This window comes from Moschus berezovskii, chromosome 12 (genome assembly GCF_049115385.1).
Source record: "Moschus berezovskii isolate FMDL1 chromosome 12, NW_MosBer_1.0, whole genome shotgun sequence".
In the NCBI taxonomy this organism is placed as follows: Eukaryota; Metazoa; Chordata; class Mammalia; order Artiodactyla; family Moschidae; genus Moschus; species Moschus berezovskii.
Genome location: NC_142471.1, coordinates 61,339,198 through 61,365,135, shown reverse-complemented (window position 1 = coordinate 61,365,135; position 25,938 = coordinate 61,339,198). Strand labels below are relative to the sequence as shown.

At 42.3% G+C, this 25,938-nt stretch overlaps 1 protein-coding gene across 3 annotated transcripts in view; it reads right to left on the bottom strand.

The window, feature by feature from the left end:
- PLCE1 (phospholipase C epsilon 1) overlaps positions 1–25,938 on the bottom strand; it is a 390,353-nt gene that overhangs the window by 163,694 nt on the left and 200,721 nt on the right. For all 3 annotated transcript variants that reach the window (XM_055425048.2, XM_088842145.1, XM_055425050.2), the window contains exon 4: positions 4,401–4,717. In XM_055425048.2, coding sequence (XP_055281023.2) covers positions 4,401–4,717 — 317 coding nt within the window. The remainder of the gene's footprint in view (positions 1–4,400; positions 4,718–25,938) is intronic.

Below are 25,938 nucleotides of genomic sequence, written 5' to 3'. Positions count from 1 at the left end.
AGTGACTCATACACCGCTTCCCCAAACCATGTTCATCACAGCCCTTCGCAAGAAAAGGGCATGAACTCAAAGCAAGTAAGGATGCTCATCAATCTGTATTTGCTTTCATCTCTTCTTAAAGGCACGTGATAAAGTATGTCATCTCTTTGGGAAAATTATCTACCAAAAAATGTCTCTCTGTTTCCTTTTTGAACAGAGAAACGGCTCTGGAATTATTTCAAAGAGAAACAAAAAACAGTAAGATCAAAAAGAATGTGGACTAGAAGTAGAGGCGGGAGAAAGGAAGAAAGAATGGGGAAAAGAAAAAATAAGATTTGAGACTGTCAGAGCAAGAGACATTGTGGGTGGCCAGGCAGTGAGCCTGCTGAGCTGAGAGGAGGAAGAGAGAACACTGGCTTCTCTGAGCTTCAGAACAAGAATATGACTACAGAGAGGTATCTGCGTCAAAAGGGCTCAGCAAGCCCTGCCTTCCAAACCAAGGAGAGCAGGACTGAGCCCACCCCTAGGACCCCCTGGTGGCTCAGATTATAAAGAATCTGCCTGCAATGCAGGAGACCTGGGTTTGATCCCTGGGTCGGGAAGATCCTCTGGAGAAGGAAATGGCAACCCACTCCAGTATTCTTGCCTGGAAAATCCCATGGATGGAGAAGGCTGGTGGGCTACAGTCCATGGGGTCGCAAAAAGCTGAACACTACTGAGGGACTAAAACTTTTTACTTTTCACTAGGACCCCCTTGACTACCACTGGCTTGGGGGCTGGCTTCTTGCGCCTGCTTCTGCTTACTTACAAGGATAAAGAAAAGTCACTTGCAAGTACCAGTTTTGACACTGGGCAGGAGAAGGGGAAATGGGGAGAAATTTTGCTTCCAAGCCACAATCTAAGTTGATTTTAAATGATTTATCTCCTGGCCTTCCTTAACGTAAGCCAAATCCCTTTCAGTTATTTCATGACTGTACTTGGAATTGCATTTTCACCATATTTTCCTAAGAATTAAAGTTATGCAACACTGCCTGAAAGGCATCAGGGATATTCTTCCCTTTCCCCAACATTACAGTTAAAACCTTGTGTAAAGAGTTGTTAGGATTTGGGAAACTTCTAGCTCATGATCACGTTCTCCTGACAATTAGGAGCAAGCTGCCTCAGACCATGAGGCTTTCCTGCTCATGACAAGAACTGGTCGTATTGTATTCTTGCCCAGAATGGCCTCCTCCCCTTTCCTGAGATGGTCCCACTCTATCCCAACCACCCCTCAAGGCCTGGCCGCAAACAGCAGCGTGAAGCAGAGTCTGATCGCCCACCTAGATACTTCAGCTCCCACCATCTGTGTCACTCACACTGCACATAATTTCTGCCTTTTTTGGTATAGATTTGTGCCCCTGCCTGACTACAATCTAAGACTGGTAGCTTCTGGCAGCCACAGACTGTTACTTTCCTTAGTGCTTTTCCGCTATGGTCTCCTGCTTCTGAGAAGGGCAGAAAGCACATTAACTGAAAAACTATGCATGAACAAATGCATTTGCCTTTCTCCTAAGTGACTAGCAACGAAGCTAGTATTCTCTCTCTTGTCTTTGAGATTCTCCCATGTTCAAGAAAAATATATTCTACTTCCATTGAGGAAAGTGCATTTATTTTGTACATACAATTCTGGAAAGAACCAAAGCATGGGATAATAATGTAAATTTTCATCATATATTGTTGTTCAGTCACTAAATTGTGTCTGACTCTCTGAGATCCCACGGACTGCAGCCCACCAGGCTTCCTTGTCCTTTACTAACTCCTGGAGTTTGCTCAAACTCATGCCCATTGAGTCGGTGATGCTAATTTCTTATTTAAAAGAGATGCTGACACACCAATTTAAAAAAGGGAAGGTTACAGGATAGTGGGTGCTCAATAAATAAATCCTGAGTGAGTGAAAGAATGATGAATGGTAATAGGAAATTGGATAAAATCAGAAATGGTAGGAGAAGCAGAAAAAGAGTAGATGCACAAGAAGTTAAAGGAGATCTTGGGCTAATTAAACTCTAAGTCAGAAATGCTTATTTTACTACAAACTTTAACTTGGTAATTCAACAAGTAGAGAGGCAAGGTAATTGGTTGAGAAGAAAACATACTTTAAAGATAGACATCTGGATCCTGACGTCACTCAGCCATTGTGTGACCTTGGACAAGTGACTCAACCTCTCTGAGCTTCACTATTTTTTTAAAAAAATCTTTTAATTTTGAAGTAATTTTAGCTTTACAGGAAAGTTACAAAAATACAGAGTTCCTGTACACCCAACTTCTTCCAGTGTTAGCATCTTTCATAACCATAGTCCCATTATCACAACAAGGAAGTTAACATTGATAAATTCATGCAAATTAAACTACACGCATATTAGAATTTCACCAGTTTCCCATCAATATCCTTCTTCTAGTCCAGGATGTAATAGGACCCCAAACTATATTTAGTTGAGCATAAAATTCCTGGTCTCCTCTAGTTTTTGACAATTACCATTCATGACCCTGACACGTTTGAAGAGTAGAATGTCCTTCAATTTGGGATTGTCTGATTTTTTTTCTCATGTTTTGTTTCAAAGCCAGGCTCTGAGACCTGACTCTGTGGGTTTCAGTATCGCTGTTGCCACCTATCACCTATGTGACCTTTTGAAAAGAATTCCATTTCCTCGTGTCTGTTTCCCCTTTGGTAAAATGGGGTTAATGACAAGAATCTGTCTCCCAAGGTTGGTTGTGAGGAACAAATAAGTGGCACAAGTTAAATAATTAGCATGACAGTGCTAGATGACTACTAGCAATTCCTATCAATTACAGATCTCCCTTTGAGGAATGATGCTCAGGGCACCTCTGGAACACAGAACTGTTTGAACTCAGGCTCTAACATGCTCTTCATCCACTGGGCCTCACTGTCATGATACAACCATCACCAGGGTCATGATTAAGGCTATGGAGGCTGCAAGGTGAGCTGCTATGGTTGGAAAGTGTTTAAGTAACAAAGGTTGATTGATCCTCTGCCAATCAGAGATATATGAGACCTAGGCTATTCTCTTAGCATTTAGGTAGTTTACTCAATGGCGAGGAAACTACTGTATTTGTAGAATTCAACCAACCAACAACCACCAAACACACAGACTGAAATTCTGTGTTTTAATATTCAAGACAAGGAAATGAAGTCTAAAAGAAATAAAATATAGAACAGAAAGCTCTGGGTGTGGGATTAGGCTATGGAGTGAAAATATTCTTTAAGTCCAAGAGTGCAGCATCCCTGACCCTAGCACTTCATAGAGACCCACCTCTCTATCCTGTCCTTCATCCTTGGTCCAAGGTCATAGGGTATCCAGCCATTGGCTCTTTTGCTCCCAGAAAGCTCCTAGACCTCTTACAATACCTCCCTTCTAGGTGTTCCCAGACTCTGGTCACACATGTCCTTTTTAGAGGTTGCTTCTGGCAAGGTCTCCGAGGCCTTGGGGGGACTTTCTGGGACTGAGAAATTGATGGTATATAGAAGTCAGGAATGAGGCAATTCATTGTCCTTCAAGACCATGTTCCTCCCAGCTCTCCTGACCCAGGTGTATTAGTGTTTAATTTCTGCAGGGGAGAACTGACAATAGAAGATGGAGTGGGCTAGAAGGACCCCATGGGCAAGGGATCATGTCATCAAACTCCAAATGAAGACACTTGGGCTTACAAACACCAGGATGAGCCCAGGGAGAACATTTTGGCAAGGGCATACAGAAAATGAGGGGTTCCGGTTGTCCAAAGGGTGAAAGCTTGTAGAACATGGTTACACTATGGGATGGAGATGGGCTCAATTAGGTTGAAGAGTGGAGTGGAGTGAAAGGGAGGATGACAGTGTGTCTATCTCATTGCCTAGAAAGAAAACAGTCATCATGGAAGCGTCAAGACAGACAGGTAGATGAGACAGCAGTAACAAACAAACCTAAAAGGAGAAATGCCTAAAGGTCACTTACTAGCAGTTAGACAAAGACAAATATCATATGACATTGCTTATGTGTGGAATATAAAAAAATGGTACAAATGAACTTATTCACAAAACAGAAGTAGAGTCACAGATGCAGAAAACAAACTTATGGTTACCAGGGGGAGAGTGGGGGAGGGACAAATTGGGCAATTGGGATGGACACACACACACTACTATATATAAAATAGATAATTAATAAGGACCGACTGCATAGCACAGGGGACTGTACTTAATATTCTGTAGCGTCCTATAAGGGAAAAGAATCTAAAAAAGACATACGTATATGAATAGCTTATTCACTTTGCTGTACAGCAAAAACTGATACAACATTATCATCAATTTTATTTCAATTAAAAATTAACTAAAAATGAAACAATCACTTACTAGTGACTCAATCACAACACATCTGAGAGTGGCTTCTTACCTCATTAAATCTCATCACAAGATCTTCAAGGGCATTGTGCTCTCCATTCTGGGAGGTAAGAATGGATGCTGAGATGGATGCTTTGAGGCAGGGCAGGGACCTCTGGCGTTCTGTTGTGCCCAAGCCCCGGGTCAAGAAGAAAAGATAGTCAACTGGCAAGACCCTTCGGTAAATATTTTGCTCCTGCTCCATCAGGATGCTGGCGACTTCCTCTGGGAACTGGATGAGGGGCTTCAGATCAATCAGTTCCTTGCTGATCCCAGCTGAACTTGAAGGAAGGGCACTGGAATTGGCCATAGAGGTGCCTGGTTGGCGTTCTGAAACAAAGCAACAGAAGCCATGGTTACACTGTGATTGGTAACCCCTACCACAGATATTTGGGCTTCCTAGGTGGCGCTAGAGAACCCTAAAGAACCAGGAGATGTAAGAGACACAAGTTCGATCCCTGGTATGGGAAGATCCCCTGGAGGAGGGCATGGCAACCCACTCTAGTATCCTTGCCTGGAGAATCCCATGGACAGAGGAGCCTGGCTGGCTACCAGTCCATAGCGTCGCAAAGAGTTGGACACGACTGAAATGACCTGGCATGCACACATGCACAGCAGATATTTACTTTAGAGCCATTCAGCATCTTAAGCTTTCTCCCTAGATGTCCATCGACAGATGAAGGGATAAAGAAGTTGTGATACATATATACAATGGACTAATACTCACTCAGCAAAGGAACAAATTTGAGTCAGTTGAACTGAGGTGGATGAAGCTAGAGCTTGCTATGCAAAGTGAAGCAGATCAGATAGAGAAAAACAAATAATGTATATTAACTCATATATATGAAATCTAGAAAAATGGTACTGACGAATCTGTTTGCAGGGCAAAAATAGAGGCACCGATGTAGAGAATGGACTTGTGGACACAGTGGCAGAGGGGGAGGAGAGGGTGAGACAAACTGGAAGAGCAGCTCTAAAACATATACATTACCATGTGTAAAACAGACAGCTAATGGAAAGTTGCTATATAACAGGAAGCTCAACCCGGTGCTCTGTGACAACCTAGAGGGGTGGGCTGGGGTTGGGGGTGGGAGGGAGGTTCAAGAGGGAGGGGATATTTGTATACTTATGGCTGATTCACATCACTGTATGGCAGAAACCAATAGAGCATTGTAAAGCAATTATCTTCTAATTAAAAATAAATTTTTAAAAAATCTTATAGGTGTCTCAACCAAAGTTTCTGCTTGGTGAATAGTTCTATACTATCTCTCCTGTTATGGAGACCTTTCTGATATCTGTCTTGCCCCGCTCCCACTCTGGTTTCCCATTTTCAGAAGCAGAAGTGATCTAGCACACTATTCCCTAACCAGTTCACTGTGACACTCTGCAGAGTATTAGTGAAGGAGAATGTACTATTTGCTTCCTCATCCTCCACGGCTAACCAAAAGTCTGAAAAGGAATGAGGGTGGGCACAGGCAAAGCAACTGAAACGGAAGAGGAAAGAAGGCTGTAGGGGGAGGAGGCCTATACACATATAGGGATGTGCATCCTGTGTGTGAACACACCAGAGACCTAGGGACCCTCTGCACACCAGATTTCAAAACTTCATGGTCTACCCTGCCAATATCCCACCCTCAAAGATGCCAGTTCCACTGAGATTTATCTGGGGGTTTGCAGGGACAGAGGGCTTCCCTGATGGCTCAGACAGTAAAGAATCTTCCAGCCATGCAAGAAACCTGGGTTTGATCCCTAGGTTGTGAAGATTTCCTGGAGAAGGAAAGAGTAACCGACTCTAGCATTCTTGCCTGGAGAATCCCACAGACAGAGGAGCCTGGAGAACTATAGTCCACAGGGTTGCAAAGAGTCAGATACAACTGAGTGACAAACACTTTACTTTCCTTACAGGGACAGAACCTCCTATACAAGTAAGGAAGAAATAGGTAATAAGGAGATGTATGTAAATAAATAAAGTAAATTTTATTCCCTGCTTCACAACTGATAATAAGAAGGTGGTAGCAGGAAGGAAGGTAGCAAGTGCATTAGACAGAAGTCCCAAAGGCATTCTTCGTAGATTCAAAATTATTCCCTTAGCACATGTTCACTTTGCCACAGTGGATATCTCCACCTTCCATCTCTTCCTTTCCACTGACTCTTCTTTGCCTAGACAGATGTTAGTTACCTTTATCCTTAAACACAAACCAGTAAAATATCCCTTCTCCCTTAAACTCCAACTAGCCTTACCCTGCATTACGTATCTTCTCTAAAGGGTAGTCTACTTTCCCTGATTCCTTCCTCTATGAGTATGGCGACTATATCTTCTGATCCAAAAATCAAGCCATGCAGGATTCTGTTCAAAATAATAAATCAATAAGAATGTGGATGGAACAGAAAAGTGGAAACCAGGTCTGTCTTAGATGACAGTGTTGATGTGGAATAGCAATTATATCTGGTTCTCTCTAAGCTCATATTTGAAAATAATTAAAATAAGGCAGGCACTCAATCAAGCTGACAAGACCTCATTCTCCAACTTGCTGAATGGTTGAGAAAGTGACCAGATTCCCCCCAAACTGAGCCAGAATATGGCCTGAATGATGACAGAGGCAGATTTCAGTTTCTGATGCTGATAATTTATGTACAGTGGAACTAGCCATATATAGTAAATCTTCCCAGAAGTAACCAGGTTTAAGACATTTCAAAGTACAGCGTTCTGTGAAGGAAATAAAAGTAACTCCCTTATCTTATGAAAAAGCTGCTTATTTAACTTACATGCAGAGTACATCATGTGAAAAAAACCACAAGCTGGAATCAAGAGTGCCAGGAGAATATCAATAACCTCAGATATCCAGATGGTATGACCCTAAAGGGAGAAAGCGAAGAGGAACCGAGAGCCTCTTGATGAAGGTGAAAGAGGAGAGTGGAAAAGCTGGCTTAAAACTCAGTATTCAAAAAATGATGATCATGGCATCCAGTCCCATCACTTCATGGCAAATAGAAGGGGAAAATGTGGAAACAGTGACAGACTTTATTTTTCTGGGCTCCAAAATCACAATGGATGGTGACTGCAACCATGAAATTAAAAGACGCTTGCTCTTCAGACGCCGGCCCCGGCGGCGCAGACGCGACGCGAGAGACGCCGGCCCCGGCGGCGCAGACGCGACGCGAGAGACGCCGGCCCCGGCGGCGCAGACGCGACGCGAGAGACGCCGGCCCCGGCGGCGCAGACGCGACGCGAGAGACGCCGGCCCCGGCGGCGCAGACGCGACGCGAGAGACGCCGGCCCCGGCGGCGCAGACGCGACGCGAGAGACGCCGGCCCCGGCGGCGCAGACGCGACGCGAGAGACGCCGGCCCCGGCGGCGCAGACGCGACGCGAGAGACGCCGGCCCCGGCGGCGCAGACGCGACGCGAGAGACGCCGGCCCCGGCGGCGCAGACGCGACGCGAGAGACGCCGGCCCCGGCGGCGCAGACGCGACGCGAGAGACGCCGGCCCCGGCGGAACGAACCACGCAAAGAGGTGCGGCCGTGAGGAGCTACCCCACGCCTGAGGCCAGGGCCGGCGGCCGAGAGGAGCTACCCAACGTCCAACAGGCGGTTGCTACGCAGGCGCAGGAGGGCCGAGAGGAGCTACTCCACGTTCAAGGTCAGGAGGGGCGGCCTTGAGGAGATACCCCTCTTCCAAGGTAAGGTACAGCGGCTGCACTTTGCTGGAGCGGCTGTGAAGAGATTTTCCACGACCAAGGTAAGAGAAACCCAAATAAGACGGTAGGTATTGCTAGGGGGCACCAGAGGGCAGACAGACTGATATCATAATCACAGGAAACTAGCCGATCTGATCACATGGACCACAGCCGAATGTGGTCCATTGGAGAAGGGAATGGCAAACCACTTCAGTATACTTGCCTTGAGAACCCCATGAACAATAACAAAGGGCAAAATGATAGGATACTGAATGAGGAATTCCCCAGGTCGGTAGGTGCCCAGTATGCTACTGGAGCTCAGTGGAGAAATAACTATAGAAGGAATAAAGGGATGGAGCAAAAGCAAAACCAGTACCCAGTTGTGGATGTGACCAGTGATAGAAGCAAGGTCCGGTGCTGTAAAGAGCAGTATTGCACAGGAACCTGGAATGTTAGGTCCATGAATCAAGGCAAATTGGAAGTGGTCAAACAGGAGATGGCAAGAGTGAACGTTGACATTCTAGGAATCAGTGAATTAAAATGGACTGGAATGGGTGAATTTAACTCAGACGACCATTATATCTACTACTGTGGGCAGGAATCCCTTAGAAGAAATGGAGTAGCCATCATGGTCAACAAAAGAGTCCGAAATGCAGTACTTGGATGCAATCTTAAAAATGACAAGATGATTTCTGTTCGTTTCCAAGGCAAACCATTCAATATTACAGTAATCCAGGCCTATGCCCCAACGAGTAATGCTGAAGAAGCCGAAGTTAATCGGTTCTATGAAGACCTACAAGACCTTTTAGAACTAACACCCAAAAAAGATGTCCTTTTCATTATAGGGGACTGGAATGCAAAAGTAGGAAGTCAAGAAACACCTGGAGTAACTGGCAAATTTGGCCTTGGAGCACGGAATGAAGCAGGGCAGAGGCTAATAGAGTTTTGTCAAGAGAATGCACTGGTCATAGCAAACACCCTCTTCCAACAACACAAGAGAAGACTCTACACATGGACATCACCAGATGGTCAACACCGAAATCAGATTGATTATATTCTTTGCAACCAAAGATGGAGAAGCTGTATACAGTTAGCAAAAACAAGACCAGGAGCTGACTGTGGCTCAGATCATGAACTCCTTATTGAGAAATTCAGACTTAAATTGAAGAAAGTAGGGAAAACCACTAGACCATTCAGATATGACCTAAAACAAATCCCTTATGATTATACAGTGGAAGTGAGAAATAGATTTAAGGGACTAGATCTGATTGATAGAGTGCCTGATGAACTCTGGACGGAGGTTCGTGACATTGTACAGGAGACAGGGACCAAGACCATCCCCATGGAAAAGAAATGCAAAAGAGCGAAATGGCTGTCTGAGGAGGCCTTACAAATAGCTGTGAAAAGAAGAGAGGCGAAAAGCAAAGGAGAAAAGGAAAGATATAAGCATGTGAATGCAGAGTTCCAAAGAATAGCAAGGAGAGATAAGAAAGCCTTCCTCAGTGATCAATGCAAAGAAATAGAGGAAAACAACAGAATAGGAAAAACAAGATATCTCTTCAAGAAAATTAGAGATTCCAAGGGAACATTTCATCCAAAGATGGGCTCGATAAAGGACAGAAATGGTATGGACCTAACAGAAGCAGAAGATATTAAAAAGAGGTGGCAGGAATACACAGAAGAACTGTACAAAAAAGATCTTCACGACCAAGATAGTCACGATAACGTGATCACTGACCTAGAGCCAGACATCTTGGAATGTGAAGTCAAGTGGGCCTTAGAAAGCATCACTACGAACAAAGCTAGTGGAGGTGATGGAATTCCAGTTGAGCTATTTCAAGTCTTGAAAGATGATGCTGTGAAAGTGCTGCACTCAATATGCCAGCAGATTTGGAAAACTCAGCAGTGGCCACAGGACTGGAAGAGGTCAGTCTTCATTCCAATCCCAAAGAAAGGGAATGCCAAAGAATGCTCAAACTACCGCACAATTGCACTCATCTCACACGCTAGTAAAGTCATGCTCAAAATTCTCCAAGCCAGGCTTCAGCAGTATATAAACCGTGAACTCCCAGATGTTCAAGCAGGTTTTAGAAAAGGCAGAGGCACCAGAGATCAAATTGCCAACATCCGCTGGATCATGGAGAAAGCAAGAGAGTTTCAGAAAAACATCTATTTCTGCTTTATTGACTATGCCAAAGCCTTTGACTGTGTCGATAAACTGTGGAATATTCTGAAAGAGATGGGAATCCCAGACCACCTGACCTGCCTCTTGAGAAACCTGTATGCAGGTCAGGAAGCAACTGTTAGAACTGGACATGGAACAACAGACTGGTTCCAAATAGGAAAAGGTGTACGTCAAGGTTGTATATTGTCACCTTGCTTATTTAACTTATATGCAGAGTACATCATGAGGAACGCTGGGCTGGAAGAAGCACAAGCTGGAATCAAGATTGCTGGGAGAAATATCAATAACCTCAGATATGCAGATGACACTACCCTTATGGCAGAAAGTGAGGAGGAACTCAAAAGCCTCTTGATGAAAGTGAAAGAGGAGAGCGAAAGGTTGGCTTGAAGCTCAACATTCAGAAAACAAAGATCATGGCATCTGGTCCCATCACTTCATGGGAAATAGATGGAAAAACAGTGGAAACAGTGTCAGAATTTGTTTTTTTTTGGGCTCCAAAATCACTGCAGATGCTGATTGCAGCCATGAAATTAAAAGACGCTTACTCCTTGGAAGGAAAGTTATGACCAACCTTGATAGTATATTAAAAAGCAGAGACATTACTTTGCCAACCAAGGTCCGTCTAGTCAAGGCAATGGTTTTTCCCGTGGTCATGTATGGATGTGAGAGTTGGACTGTGAAGAAGGCTGACCGCCGAAGAATCGATGCTTTTGAACTGTGGTGTTGGAGAAGACTCTTGAGAGTCCCTTATACTGCAAGGAGATCCAACCAGTCCATTCTAGAGGAGATCAATCCTGGATGTTCACTGGAGGGACTGATGCTAAAGCTGAAACTGCAATACTTTGGCCACCTCATGTGACGAGTTGACTCACTGGAAAAGACTCTGATGCTGGGAAAGGTTGGGGGCGGGAGGAGAAGGGGACGACGGAGAATGAGATGGCTGGATGGCATCACCGACTCGATGGACATGAGTTTGAGTGAACTCCAGGAGTTGGTGATGGACAGGGAGGCCTGGCGTGCTGTGATTCATGGGGTCGCGGAGAGTCGGACACGACTGAGCGACTGAACTGCTCTTCAGAAGGAAAGCTATGACAAATCTAGACAGCATATTAAAAATCACAGACATTACTTTGCCAACAAAGGTCCATCTAGTCAAAGCTATGGTTTTCCAGTAGTCATGTAAGAATGTGAGAGGTGGACCATAAGGAATGCTGAGCACCAAAGAATAGATGCTTTTGAATTGTGGTTCTGGAGAAGATTCTTGAGAGTCCCTTAGACAACAAGGAGATCTAAACTGTCAGTCCTAAAGGAAATCAACACTGAATATTCACTGGAAAGACTGATGCTGAAGCTCCAATAGTTTGGCCACCTGATGCAAAGAGCTGACAGACTGAAAAAGACCCTCATGCTGGGGGAAACTGAGGGCAAGAGGAGGAGTGACAGAGGAGGAGATGGTTGGATTAACTCAGGAGGTACGTAGTATTATTATGTGATACTCATATAAGGGAACATAAGTGGTCAGCTGGGAGGCTGTGATTTGAATTAGGGTCTTTCTGACCTCAGAATTTGTGTTCTTGATCACTCAGCATATGACCTTATGTAGCAACAGAATCGGAGAAGGCAATGGCAAGCCACTCCAGTACTTTTGCCTGGAAAATCCCATGGATGGAGGAGCCTGGTGGGCTGCAGTCCATGGGGTCGCTAGGAGTCGGACACAACTGAGCGACTTCACTTTCACTTTTCACTTTCACACATTGGAGAAGGAAATGGCAACCCACTCCAGTGTTCTTGCCTGGAGAATCCCAGGGACGGGGGAGCCTGGTGGGCTTTCGTCTATGGGATCACACAGAGTCGGACACGACTAAAGTGACTTAGCAGCAGCAGCAGCAGCAACAGACTATCACATTGGCATTATGGATTTTATATGCATCGCAAGTGATTTCTGTTAGTATAAGTCAACTTCCTGTGCTTGCTTACTTGCAGTGGTCTGATGAGATGAACTCTTTAAACTCCAAAGGTAAGGATTTGACTCTAAAGAGTTGACAGTTCCATTCTTTGGTCAGCCTGGAACCATCGTGTCAATCACAACATTACAATTACATTAGAATATAGCAAACAGTAATGAAAAAGTGCCCTCTCCTTTCCTTCTTACAAATTCGTATGAATGTTCCCATGCTTGAAACAAATATTTCTGAAAGTGTATTACACTGAATTTATGCAAAACATGGTTCCTTGATTAATAATTTAGAGACACACTGGGTTAAACAAAGTTAAACAAGCTTTCTTTTTTCTACTTTAACTGCAGGACTTCTCAGAGCCTTTGATAATTCCCATTAGGGGAAAAACTATCATAGCACACAGTAGCTATCCTCAATTTTGCGATCTATCGCTATATCATTTACATGGGAATTATAGTTTCCTCAAAACTTTTGTCAACTGGGGAAAATAGGGCTTTGGGTACTTGTGAGGTTAGTGGTTCCAAAGAAGCTTGGTCTGCCATATTGCCAAAGACAATATATAAAGGTCTATGTAAAGTTCCGAGGGTGAGAGAGAACATTGCTTATTTAGGAAACTGCAAGTCATTGCCCAAGGCTGTAGTATATATTAACAGAGATGGAGCACCTGTGTAGAAAATGAAGGAAGCTTTATTTTCTGGAAGGCACTACAGAACAGGTGTGACTCATGAAGGAACAATGTGGGTGGTAGGAGGATCCAAACATATATGTGAAGAAATGTACACCTTAAACTTTTGGGTCTCTGGGTGGACCTATGAAATCACCCGACCTTGAAGGAGGAGAATCTGGGCCAAGGCTTCCCTTGAGGGATACTGTGGTGAGAGACATCCACTTAACCCTTGGTTCCTTCCTTCCTATGATCAGAAAGCCCTGATCTTGCCTATAAATCTCTACTCCCAAAGACTGTCTACTATTTCATTGAAGTTTTTTTCTAATTTAATTTTACAGTATTAAAAAGATATATCAAAATGGTATCTGAAAAATTCAGCCAGAGAACAAAATTCTAATCTTCTCGTGGGCACAAACTGGTTTAGTATTTGAGCAGTTTAGATTTTTCCAAATATTACAGTATTGTTTTTGAAAAATTAGTTCAAATTGCAATTAGGGAAGAGCGAAGAAAACACTTTTACTTTATCTACTCTATCCATTTTCCTTTGATCTGAATTCATTTTGCAGGTAATCCTTTTTTTTTAACTGAAGCCCTGGATTCATCAACCTCACACTTTAGTAGTCTTTGAGTGATGTGATCCCAATCATATAAAATAAGACAGGAAAGGAAGGATGTTGATTTCTTTCTTTTATTTAAGATTCAAAGTTGACTTGCAGACACTAAATCTCAGGCAGAGTTGAAAATTGTTTTTCAACAGGGAAGTAATAGATTTAGATGGAGAAAGGTCAGCTAGTTGGTGATACTTTCTCATTATCTGTTATTGGTTTTCGGAGTAACAATCAATCTTGCAACAACTGTGTCTGGTCCTCAATACTGCATGATTTTATGAGTTCACAAATCAATGAAGTATATTATTTCTAAGTCATACTTTTTTTAAAAAAAAGGGAGAAAACCAATATGCATAGATTGAGAATTAAACCATAGTCAGATAAAATATTTTATAAGCCTCATAGAAGAAGAAAATATGACAGAATTCCTATTGGTAAAAAATAACTTCTGTGCTCACTCTGACTTCCAAAGGGATATGAGCCCACCATGAAAGTATAAAAAATTAGAGAAGTATAAAGAAGAAAATTAATCAATAATCCTACACCCACAGATAATCTCTAATACTTTTGTTGTAGCATTTCATATTTTTTCTACAAATGTACAAAGCATTTACAAAATTAGGATCAGAACACATGCTTTTTTTCCCGAAGCAAACAAACAAAATACCCAACTTATTCTACAGTGCACATTTCCCCAACTTTAAAACTAGTTTTCTAACATTTGATCTTAATGGCTCTTTAGTAGTCAATGTTATGTTTACCATTTATGTCATTATAAATAACACTGTGATAGAGTTTTTAAATATATCATTATATGTGCTTATTATATTTTCCAATAACATTGAAACAGAGAAAAATTTCCCACCCACACCGGGCAATTTCCAGGGAGCAGTAATTTCTTTTCATAGCACACAATAGTCAAATGTTTTAGCCATATTTCTCATTGATCACCTATTGTTTCTGATTATTTTGGGTAAACAAAATTAACTGAGCCAAAATTCATATAGTAAACTATAATAAGATGCCATGCTTACAGAGGAAATGGTACAAAGTTAACAGCAGGGAAACTCTAGAGTGCCAGTGACAATCTAATGCTCTTGTACCCAGCAGGCCATTCCTGATGGCAAACCCAGTAGATGTGAATATTTCCAGAGCGGAGCCCAAGCAGGTCACCTGAACACCAGAGTCTGATCTGGCTGAGCAACTTAAACCTATACTGTTTTACACTTAAGGGATTCTCTGCTTCTATTTTATAATGATAATCATCAAAAATAATACTAAATAAATTATAACATCATTAAATAATGTATAATAATCACTACTTACTGTATGCTAAGAATTGCTGTAAGCTCCCTAAAGAGGTCTCACTCGGTCCTCACAAGCACTATATGCCATAGCACCCTATGCTATTACTTTTTTAAAGCTTATTTTTTAAAATTATTTATTTATTTGGGAGTATCAGCTTTTATTGGAGAAGGCAATGGCAAGCCACTCCAGTACTCTTGCCTAGAAAATCCCATGGATGGAGGAGCCTGGTAGGCTGCAGTCCGTGGGGTCACTAAGGGTCGGACACGACTGAGCGACTTCACTTTCACACACTGGAGAAGGAAATGGCAACCCACTCCAGTGTTCTTGCCTGGAGAATCCCAGGGACGGGGGAGCCTGGTGGGCTACCGTCAGTGGGGTTGCACAGAGTCGGACACGACTGAAGTGACTTAGCAGTAGCAACCAGCTTTTATCTGAGGCATGCAGGATCTAGTTCCCTGACCAGAGATTAAACCCAGGTCCCCTGCATTGGAAGCACAGAGTCTTAGTCACTAGAAAACCAGGAAAGTCTTATTATTATTATTATACTCATTTTCTATTATTATATACTCATTTTATTTATACCCTCTCCTATTATTATACTTATTTTAGCATATGGGGACAGAAGTTATAGAACTTACTCAGTATCATCCTGAGATTAGCGATGGAAGCCGTGCCACATCAGTCTGACACCCAAGTCCAGGCTCCCCAAATCACCACCCTCTCTGGCTTGAAGGATTTGTTCCTCTTAGTGTCTCTATACAACTGGTTTCCTAGTGGTAGGTAAATGAGGTGGGACTTGGACCAAATGATCGAGCTGGAAGGACCTCATTTAGGGACAGCTAGGACAAATTTTCCACACCTTAAAAATCAGGAAACAGTACCTCTAAGAGATCAAGCTTCTTGCCCAAGGTCATGGAGCTGATTATCGGCAAAGTTGGTCTCCGACTTCCAGTCAAGTATTCCCTCTCTACTCCACTGTCTCCCCTACTTAGTGTGGGTAGAACCTCAGGTGTTGTACACTCTTGGGGGGAATCTCCCCCAGAGGAAGAAAACAAGGTAATGGAGAGTATAATCCAGTGGTTACTAGTGGGGTCCTGGCAGTCACACAGGAATGGGGCTGCAGCCCAGCTCAGGCACTGATTTGCTGATTGACCTTGGGTAAGTTCTCTAGAACCATGTCACAATGATGACGGGGAAATTAAAATGAGAAAATGCATGCAAAAACGTTTAGCACATATTCAGCTCTCAGTAGTTAGCTGTTTTTTTATTGTCGTGAATTTATCCTTTGAAAGAGGAAGGAATCTTGGGGCCTTTCATCTTGGAAGTCAGATGGAGAGACTTAGTCATATATCAAACCATTTCAGGGTATGGAAACTTTTGCTTTGTTTTTATAACCTGCAACTTGTACCCTCTGGTATGGTGCCCACCATAATCAAGCATTTTTTAAAGATCTTCATTTATTCATAAGAAAATATCCATCACATTTTGCCATACATTTTAGTAATAGATTCCCCACTTTAAAAAAAGCTATCCCCTCCCCACCCCAAATTTGCTGTTCTTAACTTGGCAGCTGTCCCCTCTATGAACAGTCACATCCCTTCTAGTTTGGCATCATCAGCAAACCTCATTGAAAAGTCAGAATAGTCTCAGAGTTAAATCCTTTCATGCTAAAATACTGCTGAGTTATTCATGTCCATACTTTTCTTTTAATTGAGATATAATTCACATACCATAAAACTCATTTTTGAAAGTATACAATTCAGCGGTTTTTCAGAATGTTCATGGAGTTGAACTGTCATCATAGTTAGTTTTAGAACATTTTTTATCACTGCTACTTCCTCTAAGGCTCAGCAAGTAAAAAATCCACTTGCAGTGCAGAAGACACAGGAGACACGGGTTCAATCCCACATCAGGAAGATCCCCTGGAGGAGGAAATTGCAATCCACTCTAGTACTCTTGCCTGAACAATGCTATGGACAGAGGATCCTGGCCGGCTATAGTCCATGGGGTCACAAAGAGTCAGACACGACTGAGCAATAATATTAGAATATATGCACACACATTATCAGTCACTCCCCCTGGCCCAACTCTTATCAGCCCCCGACAACCACTTCTCTTTCTGTCTCTATGGATTTGTACATTTTCTAAAACTGAATCATACAGTATGTGGCCTTTTGTGTATGACTTCTTTCAGTTATAATATGTTAAGGTAAATCAATGTTATAGCATGAATCAGTACTTCATTTCTTATTTTGGCTAAACAAGATTCCATTTATGTATATACCAAATTTTGTCTATCCATTCATCAGGTAATGAACATTTGTATTGTTTCCACCTTTTGATGATCATGAATAATGCTATTACGGATATTTGTGTAAAATCTTTTTGTGTGGGTAAATACCTAGGAATGGGATTGATGGATCATATTGAAGGAGGAAACAGACAGAACAGGCTCCATCTTGAAAGCAGGACTCCATCTTGGGCCGGACTGTGGACTTTGAGCTATATGCCCAGTATTTATGGAAACGACATACCAACTGGAAAACCAGACGCCCCCCCACACACACCCCAATGGAAGAGCCCCAGGGCTCATATCTAGACTCTCCATCACCTAGAAGAATACACTAATTATCTGTGTAACCAAATAGAATCATAAATTCTATTATGCTTATTGGGTATGACCACAGGCCTATTGATAATTGTCTACTGTTAACTACCTAGGCTTAAGGCATATGAATCACAGGTTAACTTCAATTGTATCTTTCTTTTCCTTTGTTCAGACTACTAGTTTCAGGGAATTTGGGGAGGTGGGTTTGAACATGTACACTTAGGGTAAATAAGGTTTTCACAAAAACTGGTTGGGGTCCTTGGCTAAGAGGAGACTCTGCCTTAGGCCCGCCGGTGTAATAAACTGCACTTCACTATCTGCATCGTCCTTCTGAGTGAGTTTCTTTCCCAGAATGCATGGCTACAACAAAATGATAACTCTGTGTTTAGCAGTTATTGAGGAATGCTCAAACTGTTTTCCTCAGGGACTGCACCAATTTACATTCCCTCAGCAATGTACAGGGCTCCAATTTCTCCACATCCAGGTCAACATTTGTTTTCCTTAAATCTTTTTTAAAATTATAGCCATCCCAGTGAGTGTGAAGTGGTATCTTATGGTTTTGATTTGCACATTCCTAATCACTAACGATGTTGAGCATGTTTTCATGTGCTTACTGGCCATTTGTATACTTCTTTTGAGAAATAATGACTGAAGTCCTTTGCCCAACTTTGAATTGGGCTGTTTTTTTTTTGTTGTTGTTTTTATATATATTCTGGATATTAATCTCTTGTCATATATGTTGTTTGCAAATATTGTATCCCATTCGGTGTGCTACCTTTTAGCTTTACTGATAGTGTTCTTTGACAAACAATTTTTTTTAATGGAAATATAGTTGATTTACAATATTGTGTTAGTTTCAGGAGTACAGCAAAGTGATTCAGCTACATATATATCTTTTTTCCAATTATCTTCAATAATGTTATTATAAGACATTGGATATCACAAAATTTTTAATTTTGATAAAGTCCTATCTTCCATGTTTCTTCTGTTGACTGTGTTTTTGGTGTCATATCCAAAATTCATTGCCATATACAATGTCCTGATGCTTTCCCCCTGTTTCATAGCTTTGAGTTCAGTTCAGTTGCTCAGTCGTGTCCGGCTCTTTGCGACCCCATGAATCACAGCACGCCAGCCTTCCCTGTCCATCACCAACTCCCGGAGTTCACTCAAACTCATGTCTATCAAGTCGGTGATGCCATCCAGCCATCTCATTGTCTGTCGTCCCCGTTTCCTCCCACCCCCAATCCCTCCCAGTGTCAGAGTCTTTTCCAGTGAGTCAACTCTTCGCATGAGGTGGCCAAAGTATTACAGTTTCAGCTTCAGCATCAGTCCTTCCAATGAACACCCAGGACTGATCTCCTTTAGAATGGACTGGTTGGATCTCCTTGCAGTCCAAGGGACTCTCAAGAGTCTTCTCCAACACCACAGTTCAGAAGCATCAATTCTTCGGCGATCAGCTTTCTTCACACTCCAACTCTCACATCCATACATGACCACGGGAAAAACCATAGCCTTGACTAGATGGACCTTGGTTGGCAAAGTAATGTCTCTGCTTTTTAACATGCTATCTAGGTTGGTCATAACTTTCCTTCTAAGGAGTAAGCGTCTTTTAATTTCATGGCTGCAATCAGCATCCGAAGTGATTTTGGAGCCCCAAAAAATAAAGTCTGACACTGCTTCCACTGTTTCCCCATCTATTTCCCATGAAGTGATGGGACCAGATGCCATGATCTTAGTTTTCTGAATGTTGAGCTTCAAGCCAACTTTTTCACTCTGCTCTTTCACTTTCATCAAGAGGCTTTTGAGTTCCTCTTCACTTTCCGCCATAAGGGTGGTGTCATCTGCATATCTGAGGTTATTGATATTTCTCCTGGCAATCCTGATTCCAGCTTGTGCTTCTTCCAGCCCAGTGTTCCTCATGATGTACTCTGCATATAAGTTAAATAAGCAGGGTGACAATATACAACCTTGACGTACTCCTTTTCCTATTTGGAACCAGTCTGTTGTTCCACGTCCAGTTCTAACTGTTGCTTCCTGACCTGCTTTTCTATATATGAGATCAGGTTATCTGATAACAGAGACAGTTTTATATCTTTGTTTCTAGTTGGAATACCTTTTGTTTCTTTTTCTTACCTAATTGCCCTAGCAAGACGCTCCAATAAATGTGGAACAAAAGCGGTGAGAAGAGATGTCTTTGTCTGGTTCCTGATCTTAAGAGAAAAATTCTCAGTCTTCCACTATAACACATTATATTAGCTGTGGCTTTTTCACAGATGCACTTTATCAGGTTAGAGAAACTCCCTTCTATTCCTATTGTTAAATGTTTTTACTGTAAAAGGGTATTAGATTTTGTCAAATGATTTTTCTGCATCTATTGAGATGATCATGTGGTTGTTATCCATTATTCCATTAATATGGTGCATTACTTTAATTTTCATATGCTTAACTGCATGTTTATTTTATATTAATATATCACATATTTAAGTACAGCTTAACTGAGAAAAGCCTTGCATGAAACCAGCAGACATTTATTCTTTATTTGCAGTTCTGACCTTAACTTCGACCTGTACATTGGACAAGAACAGATGGCAAACTGGGACGTGACTGTAACCATGACTTCAAACCACAAACACTCTGATATTTTTAAAAACTATGTTTGTTTTAAAGAAAGGAAATATATATTTTAAAAATGCATGTTGAAAATTGTTGTTTGTTATTATAATCACATTTTCAACCCATGATGATATGAGTATCAATTAAAATAGCTCTATGACTTAAAAGAAAACTGGTGCGTGTTATTTCTGATTTAAAACATATTATTTCAGAACTGACCTGTACCAGACTTTGGGTAGCTCAAAGTCACTTAATAAGAAAAACACACGTCGACCTGGAATTTATTTATTTATTTTTGCCCATAAAAGGCAGTACTAATTGTACTGACAGCATTACTTGCTAACATTTTATTTAAGAATCTCTTTTAGTCCTACCATGACTCTGGTCTAAGTATGATTAACTGTTAGTCAATCAGTCGTGTCCAACTCTTTGCGACCCCCATGGACAGTAGCCCACCAGGCTCCTCTGTCCATGGAATTCTCCAGGCAAGAATACTGGAGTGAGTTGCCATTTCCTTCTCCAGGGGATCTTCCTGCCCCAGGATCAAACCTGGGTCGCCTGCATTGGAGGCAGATACTTCGCTGTCTGAGCCAACAGGGAAGCCCCCAAGTACGATTAAATATTTCATTTTACAGCTGAGGAAACACCAACAATTAAGTAACTTGCCTAAATACTCACAGGTAGTAAGTAGTGATGCCAGGAACTTGACTCAGACTCATTTGACTTCAAAGCCCATTCTCTTCACCATTTCTTGTATTCTGGGTACCACAGTTAAAGTTATGCACAAACTCAAAACTGATCATTTCCCCTTTTCAACTAAAATGGGACCAAAACCTGGAAGGCATAGGGATTCACAGTGTGTCACTTGTTGACCAAATGTTATTTCAACTCAAATCCTCAGTAAGTACTTAACACGTGAATTCAGCCTATGGGATGTACCTTATCTAGTAGTGGACACGACTGTGTAGAAACTATTTTGTATTTAATTATGCAATATTGTTTGAGTAGAAGATCTTTACTGACAAAGTCAAAGCTACCTTTAAGAGGGGGAAAAATAGCCATCCCAAAGTGGCTAGTGATAGATTGGAGGAAATTATGATTTGGTGCATTAAAATTACCATGTCTATAAGTCTAAGCCTAACACCATGGACCTTCCCTGAGTCCAGCCTCAGGACACTACATGATCTTGTCTTTCCTCTTTCCTCTTCAGAAATGACACCGGTTTCTGAGTCTTCTTGCAGCTCCTGAGCCTGAACTCTACAGTCTCAGTTTTCTCACCTCTCTCTTTCCTAGAAATGTTCATCTCAAGGTGCAACCATCACAGCTAAGCAAACGACTTTGTAAATGTGTAATTCCAGTTCTGACCTCTCAGTTAAGTTCAGTTCAGTTCAGTCGCACAGTCGTGTCCGATTCTTCGCAACCACATGAATCACAGCACGCCAGACCTCCCTGTCCATTACCAACTCCCAGAGTTCACTCAACCTCATGTCCATTGAGTCGGTGATGCCATCCAGCCATCTCATTCTCTGTCGCACCCTTCTCCTTCTGCCCCCAATCCCTCCCAGCATCAGAGTCTTTTCCAATGAGTCAACTCGTCGCATGAGGTGGCCAAAGTATTGGAGTTTCAGCTTTAGCATAAGTCTTTCCAATGGACACCCAGGACTGATCTCCTTTAGAATGGACTGGTTGAATCTCCTTGCAGTCCAAGGGACTCTCAAGAGTCTTCTCCAGCACCACAGTTCAGAAGCACCAATTCTTCGGCGATAAGCTTTCTTCACAGTCCAACTCTCACATCCATACATGACCACAGGGAAAACCATAGCCTTGACTAGACGGACCTTGCAAAGTAATGTCTCTGCTTTTTAATATACTATCTAGGGTGGTCATAACTTTCCTTCCAAGGAGTAAGCGTCTTTTAATTTCATGGCTGCAATCAGCATCCGAAGTGATTTTGGAGCCCCCCAAAATAAAGTCTGACACTGTTTCCACTGTTTCCCCATCTATTTCCCATGAAGTGATGGGACCAGATGCCATGATCTTCGTCTTCTGAATGTTGAGCTTCAAGCCAAACTTTTCACTCTCCTCTTTCACTTTCATCAAGAGGCTTTTAGTTCCTCTTCACTTTCTGCCATAAGGGTAGCGTCATCTGCATATCTGAGGTTATTGATATTTCTCCTGGCAATCTTGATTCCAGCTTGTGCTTCTTCCAGCCCAGCATACCTCATGATGTACTCTGCATATAAGTTAAATAAGCAGGGTGACAATATACAACCTTGACGTACTCCTTTTCCTATTTGGAACCAGTCTGTTGTTCCATGTCCAGTTCTAACTGCTGCTTTCTGACCTGCATACAGGTTTCTCGAGAGGCAGGTCAAGTGGTCTGGTATTCCCATCTCTTTCAGAATGTTCCACAGTTTATTGTGATTCACACAGTCAAAGGCTTTGGCATAGTCAATGAAGCAGAAATAGATGTTTTTCTGGAACTTCTTGCTTTCTCCATGATCCAGCAGATGTTGGCAATTTGATCTCTGGAGCCTCTGCCTTTTCTAAAACCTGCTTGAACATCTGGAAGCTTACGGTTCACATATTGCTGAAGCCTGGCTTGGAGAATTTTGAGCATGACTTTATTAGCGTGTGAGATGAGTGCAATTGTGCTGTAGTTTGAGCATTCTTTGGCGTTGCCTTTCTTTGGGATTGGGATGAAGACTGACCTTTTCCAGTCCTGTGGCCACTGCTGAGTTTTCCAAATTTGCTGGCATATTGAGTGCAGGACTTTCACAGCATCATCTTGCAGGATTTGAAATAGTTCAACTGGAATTCCATCACCCCACTAGCTTTGTTCATAGTGATGCTTTCTAAGGCCCACTTGACTTCACATTCCAAGATGTCTGGCTCTAGGTCAGTGATCACGCCATCGTGATTATCTTGGTCGTGAAGATCTTTTTTGTACAGTTCTTCTGTGTATTCTTGCCACCTCTTCTTAATATCTTCTGCTTCTGTTAGGTCCATACCATTTCTGTCCTTTATCGAGCCCATCTTTGCATGAAATGTTCCCTTGGTAGCTCTAATTTTCTTGAAGAGATCTCTTGTTTTTCCTTTTCTGTTGTTTTCCTCTATTTCTTTGCATTGATCGCTGAGGAAGGCTTTCTTATCTCTCCTTGCTATTCTTTGGAACTCTGCATTCAGATGCTTATATCTTTCTTTTTCTCCTTTGCTTTTCCCTTCTCTTCTTTTCACAGCTATTTGTAAGGCCTCCTCAGACAGCCATTTTGCTTTTTTGCATTTCTTTTCCATGGGGATGGTCTTGGTCCCTGTCTCCTGTACAATGTCACGAACCTCCGTCCAGAGTCCATCAGGCACTCTATCTATCAGATCTATTTCCTTAAATGTATATCTCACTTCCACTGTACAGTCATAAGGGATTTGATTTAGGTCATATCTGAATGGTCTAGTGGTTTTCCCTACTTTCTTCTATTTAAGTCTGAACTTGGCAATAAGGAGTTCATGATCTGAGCCACAGTCAGCTCCTGGTCTTGTTTTTGCTAACTGTATACAGCTTCTCCATCTTTGGCTGCAAAGAATATAATCAATCTGATTTTGGTGTTGACCATCTGGTGATGTCCATGTGTAGAGTCTTCTCTTGTGTTGTTGGAAGAGGGTGTTTGCTGTGACCAGTGCGTTCTCTTGGCAAAACTCTATTAGCCTTTGCCCTGCTTCATTCCGTGTTCCAAGGCCAAATTTGCCAGTTACTCCAGGTGTTTCTTGACTTCCTACTTTTAAATTCCAGTTCCCTATAAAGAAAAGGACATCTTTTTTGGGTGTTAGTTCTAAAAGGACATTATATCTGACCTCTCACTTAGCTCCAATCCTGATGCTTCTATTGGGAGGGTCTACTTGAACAACCAGCATCTTAGAGTCAAGTTATACAAGTTGAACTTCTATTTAGGGTGTCATCTTCACTTCCTCAGGTCCAAATTCTTGGGGACATTTGTTACTCCTCCACCTCCTGGGCTCAGTTTGCATCTACTAGTTATTTCCAGAATTAGTTGCTTCCATACCATTTTCATTGCTTTCTCTCAATCCACCTGCATGGACATCTGCATCAAGCTCTTGACTGTCCTCCACTATGAGATGTTGAGAAGAATCCTTACAAGACCTTTCTTAGGCCAAAGCATAGGGGGTTAGTAAGGCCATTGGATTCTGTAACATGATGTCCATGATGGCAGTGGGACATGGGAAAAGGGAGCCAGTTCAATAAAATGTGTAAAGAAAACACATACAGGTTTCAAGATGTCTAAGGGAGAAATCACGCTTTCTTCCTGAGGACAGCTCCTCTTTGATTTGGTATAAAACAGTCATAAGACCTGGAATAGCAGCTGTCATCCTCTTGGAGCAGAGAGACAAAAGAAGTGCTGGTGCCCATTCCTGGACATGAATACATGCCCAGCCTCTGGAATCTGTGATCCTGAGCCAGACTGCTGCCAGCTATGACTGTGCAATCCAGGACTGCATGCCTGGGTACCTTGGGCACCTTCATTCTCATGTCTCCCGCCAGAGGCATGTGATAAGGAGGTAGTAAAGAAGGAGCCCTGGGCTGCACATGCAATTCGGGAGAGTGATAAGGTGCCTGGGCTCTGAAATGGGATGGAACCAAGTTCAAATCCCGCTCAGCCACCCTTTAGTTGCTTAACCTGTAACTAATCTCTTTGAGTAGAACAGGCCATCTGCTCAGCTTCCTGTGAACTCCCAGCTGGAAGGCGTACAAACCACCACTAAAGAGACAAGAAGATGGGGAAAATCAGTTTCTTCAGCTCCTTAGAAGTGAAATATCATCTGCAGCTGGGACAAACACTGGCATACCTCTGAAGGTGGATGGGGGTGGGATCATCATGAGGCTCTCGAAGTATCTTTTAAAACAGAGACAACCACTTAGCCTAATGACAGAGGTTTGACTTTGTGGACTGGGGCAGGCAAGTTGGGGGCCAGAAGGGAATAGCTTAGGACAATAGACGGTGAAGCCACCAGCTATCCTCCCCCTTCTCAAGCTCTTCTTAAGTAGGGGCACCAATTTATGGTTCTTAAGTCTCAGTTTTCTTATCTTTGAAATGGGAATCATGAGCCTACCTTACAAGGTTGCTTTGGAAATCACATGAGATGTACATAAGACACTCAGCATAGTGGTTGGGCCATTCACAGAAGACCTGAATATTTCCACATAAACTCTGGGGAGGTGGTCATATGCCCTAGGAGTGTGTTATTATTTACTTGTTTATAAGCACATGAGAGTTGGCAAAGGGAGGGACAGATCATTAATACACATAAGACATGTGACTTTTCATTCTGTTGAAGGACCAATTACTCACTGGTCTGTTATTTCTTTCAGGGTGACTTCCTTTTTTATCTATAGTTACAGATATAAATATAAATAATACAAGCAGATTCTATTTACTAACAGCTGGGGGGATCATATCTAATTACTCTATAAGCTCTTCAACTGAAGGGACCCAACTGTCTGACTCTTGCTCTCTCTAAAGGAAGAATCCTCTCTGGCCACTCTGAGTCTTACAGTTGTTGACCGCCAATCCTGGGCACCAAAGAGAATGTTCAAACAATCTTTGTCAATGAAAAAGACCTGGGATCTTTCCAAGGAGACCTTGAAATTGAATGAGACCAAGGGAATGAAGATAGAGGGCAAAGGAGAAAAGATTTTTGTACAATTATTGAGTAGTAGAGCTAGGACTGAACCCAGGATTTTTACCTAGGAATTGTATTGATAAAATAATGCAGATTCTGATTCATTAGGTCCCAGGTGGGGTCTAAGATTTCTGCTGTTTCTGGGACCATACTTAGAGTTGCAAGAGGGTTGATGTTGCTGAAACACTTAGAATAGTTTATGGTATGTAGTTTCTGATTCAATAAACGACAGT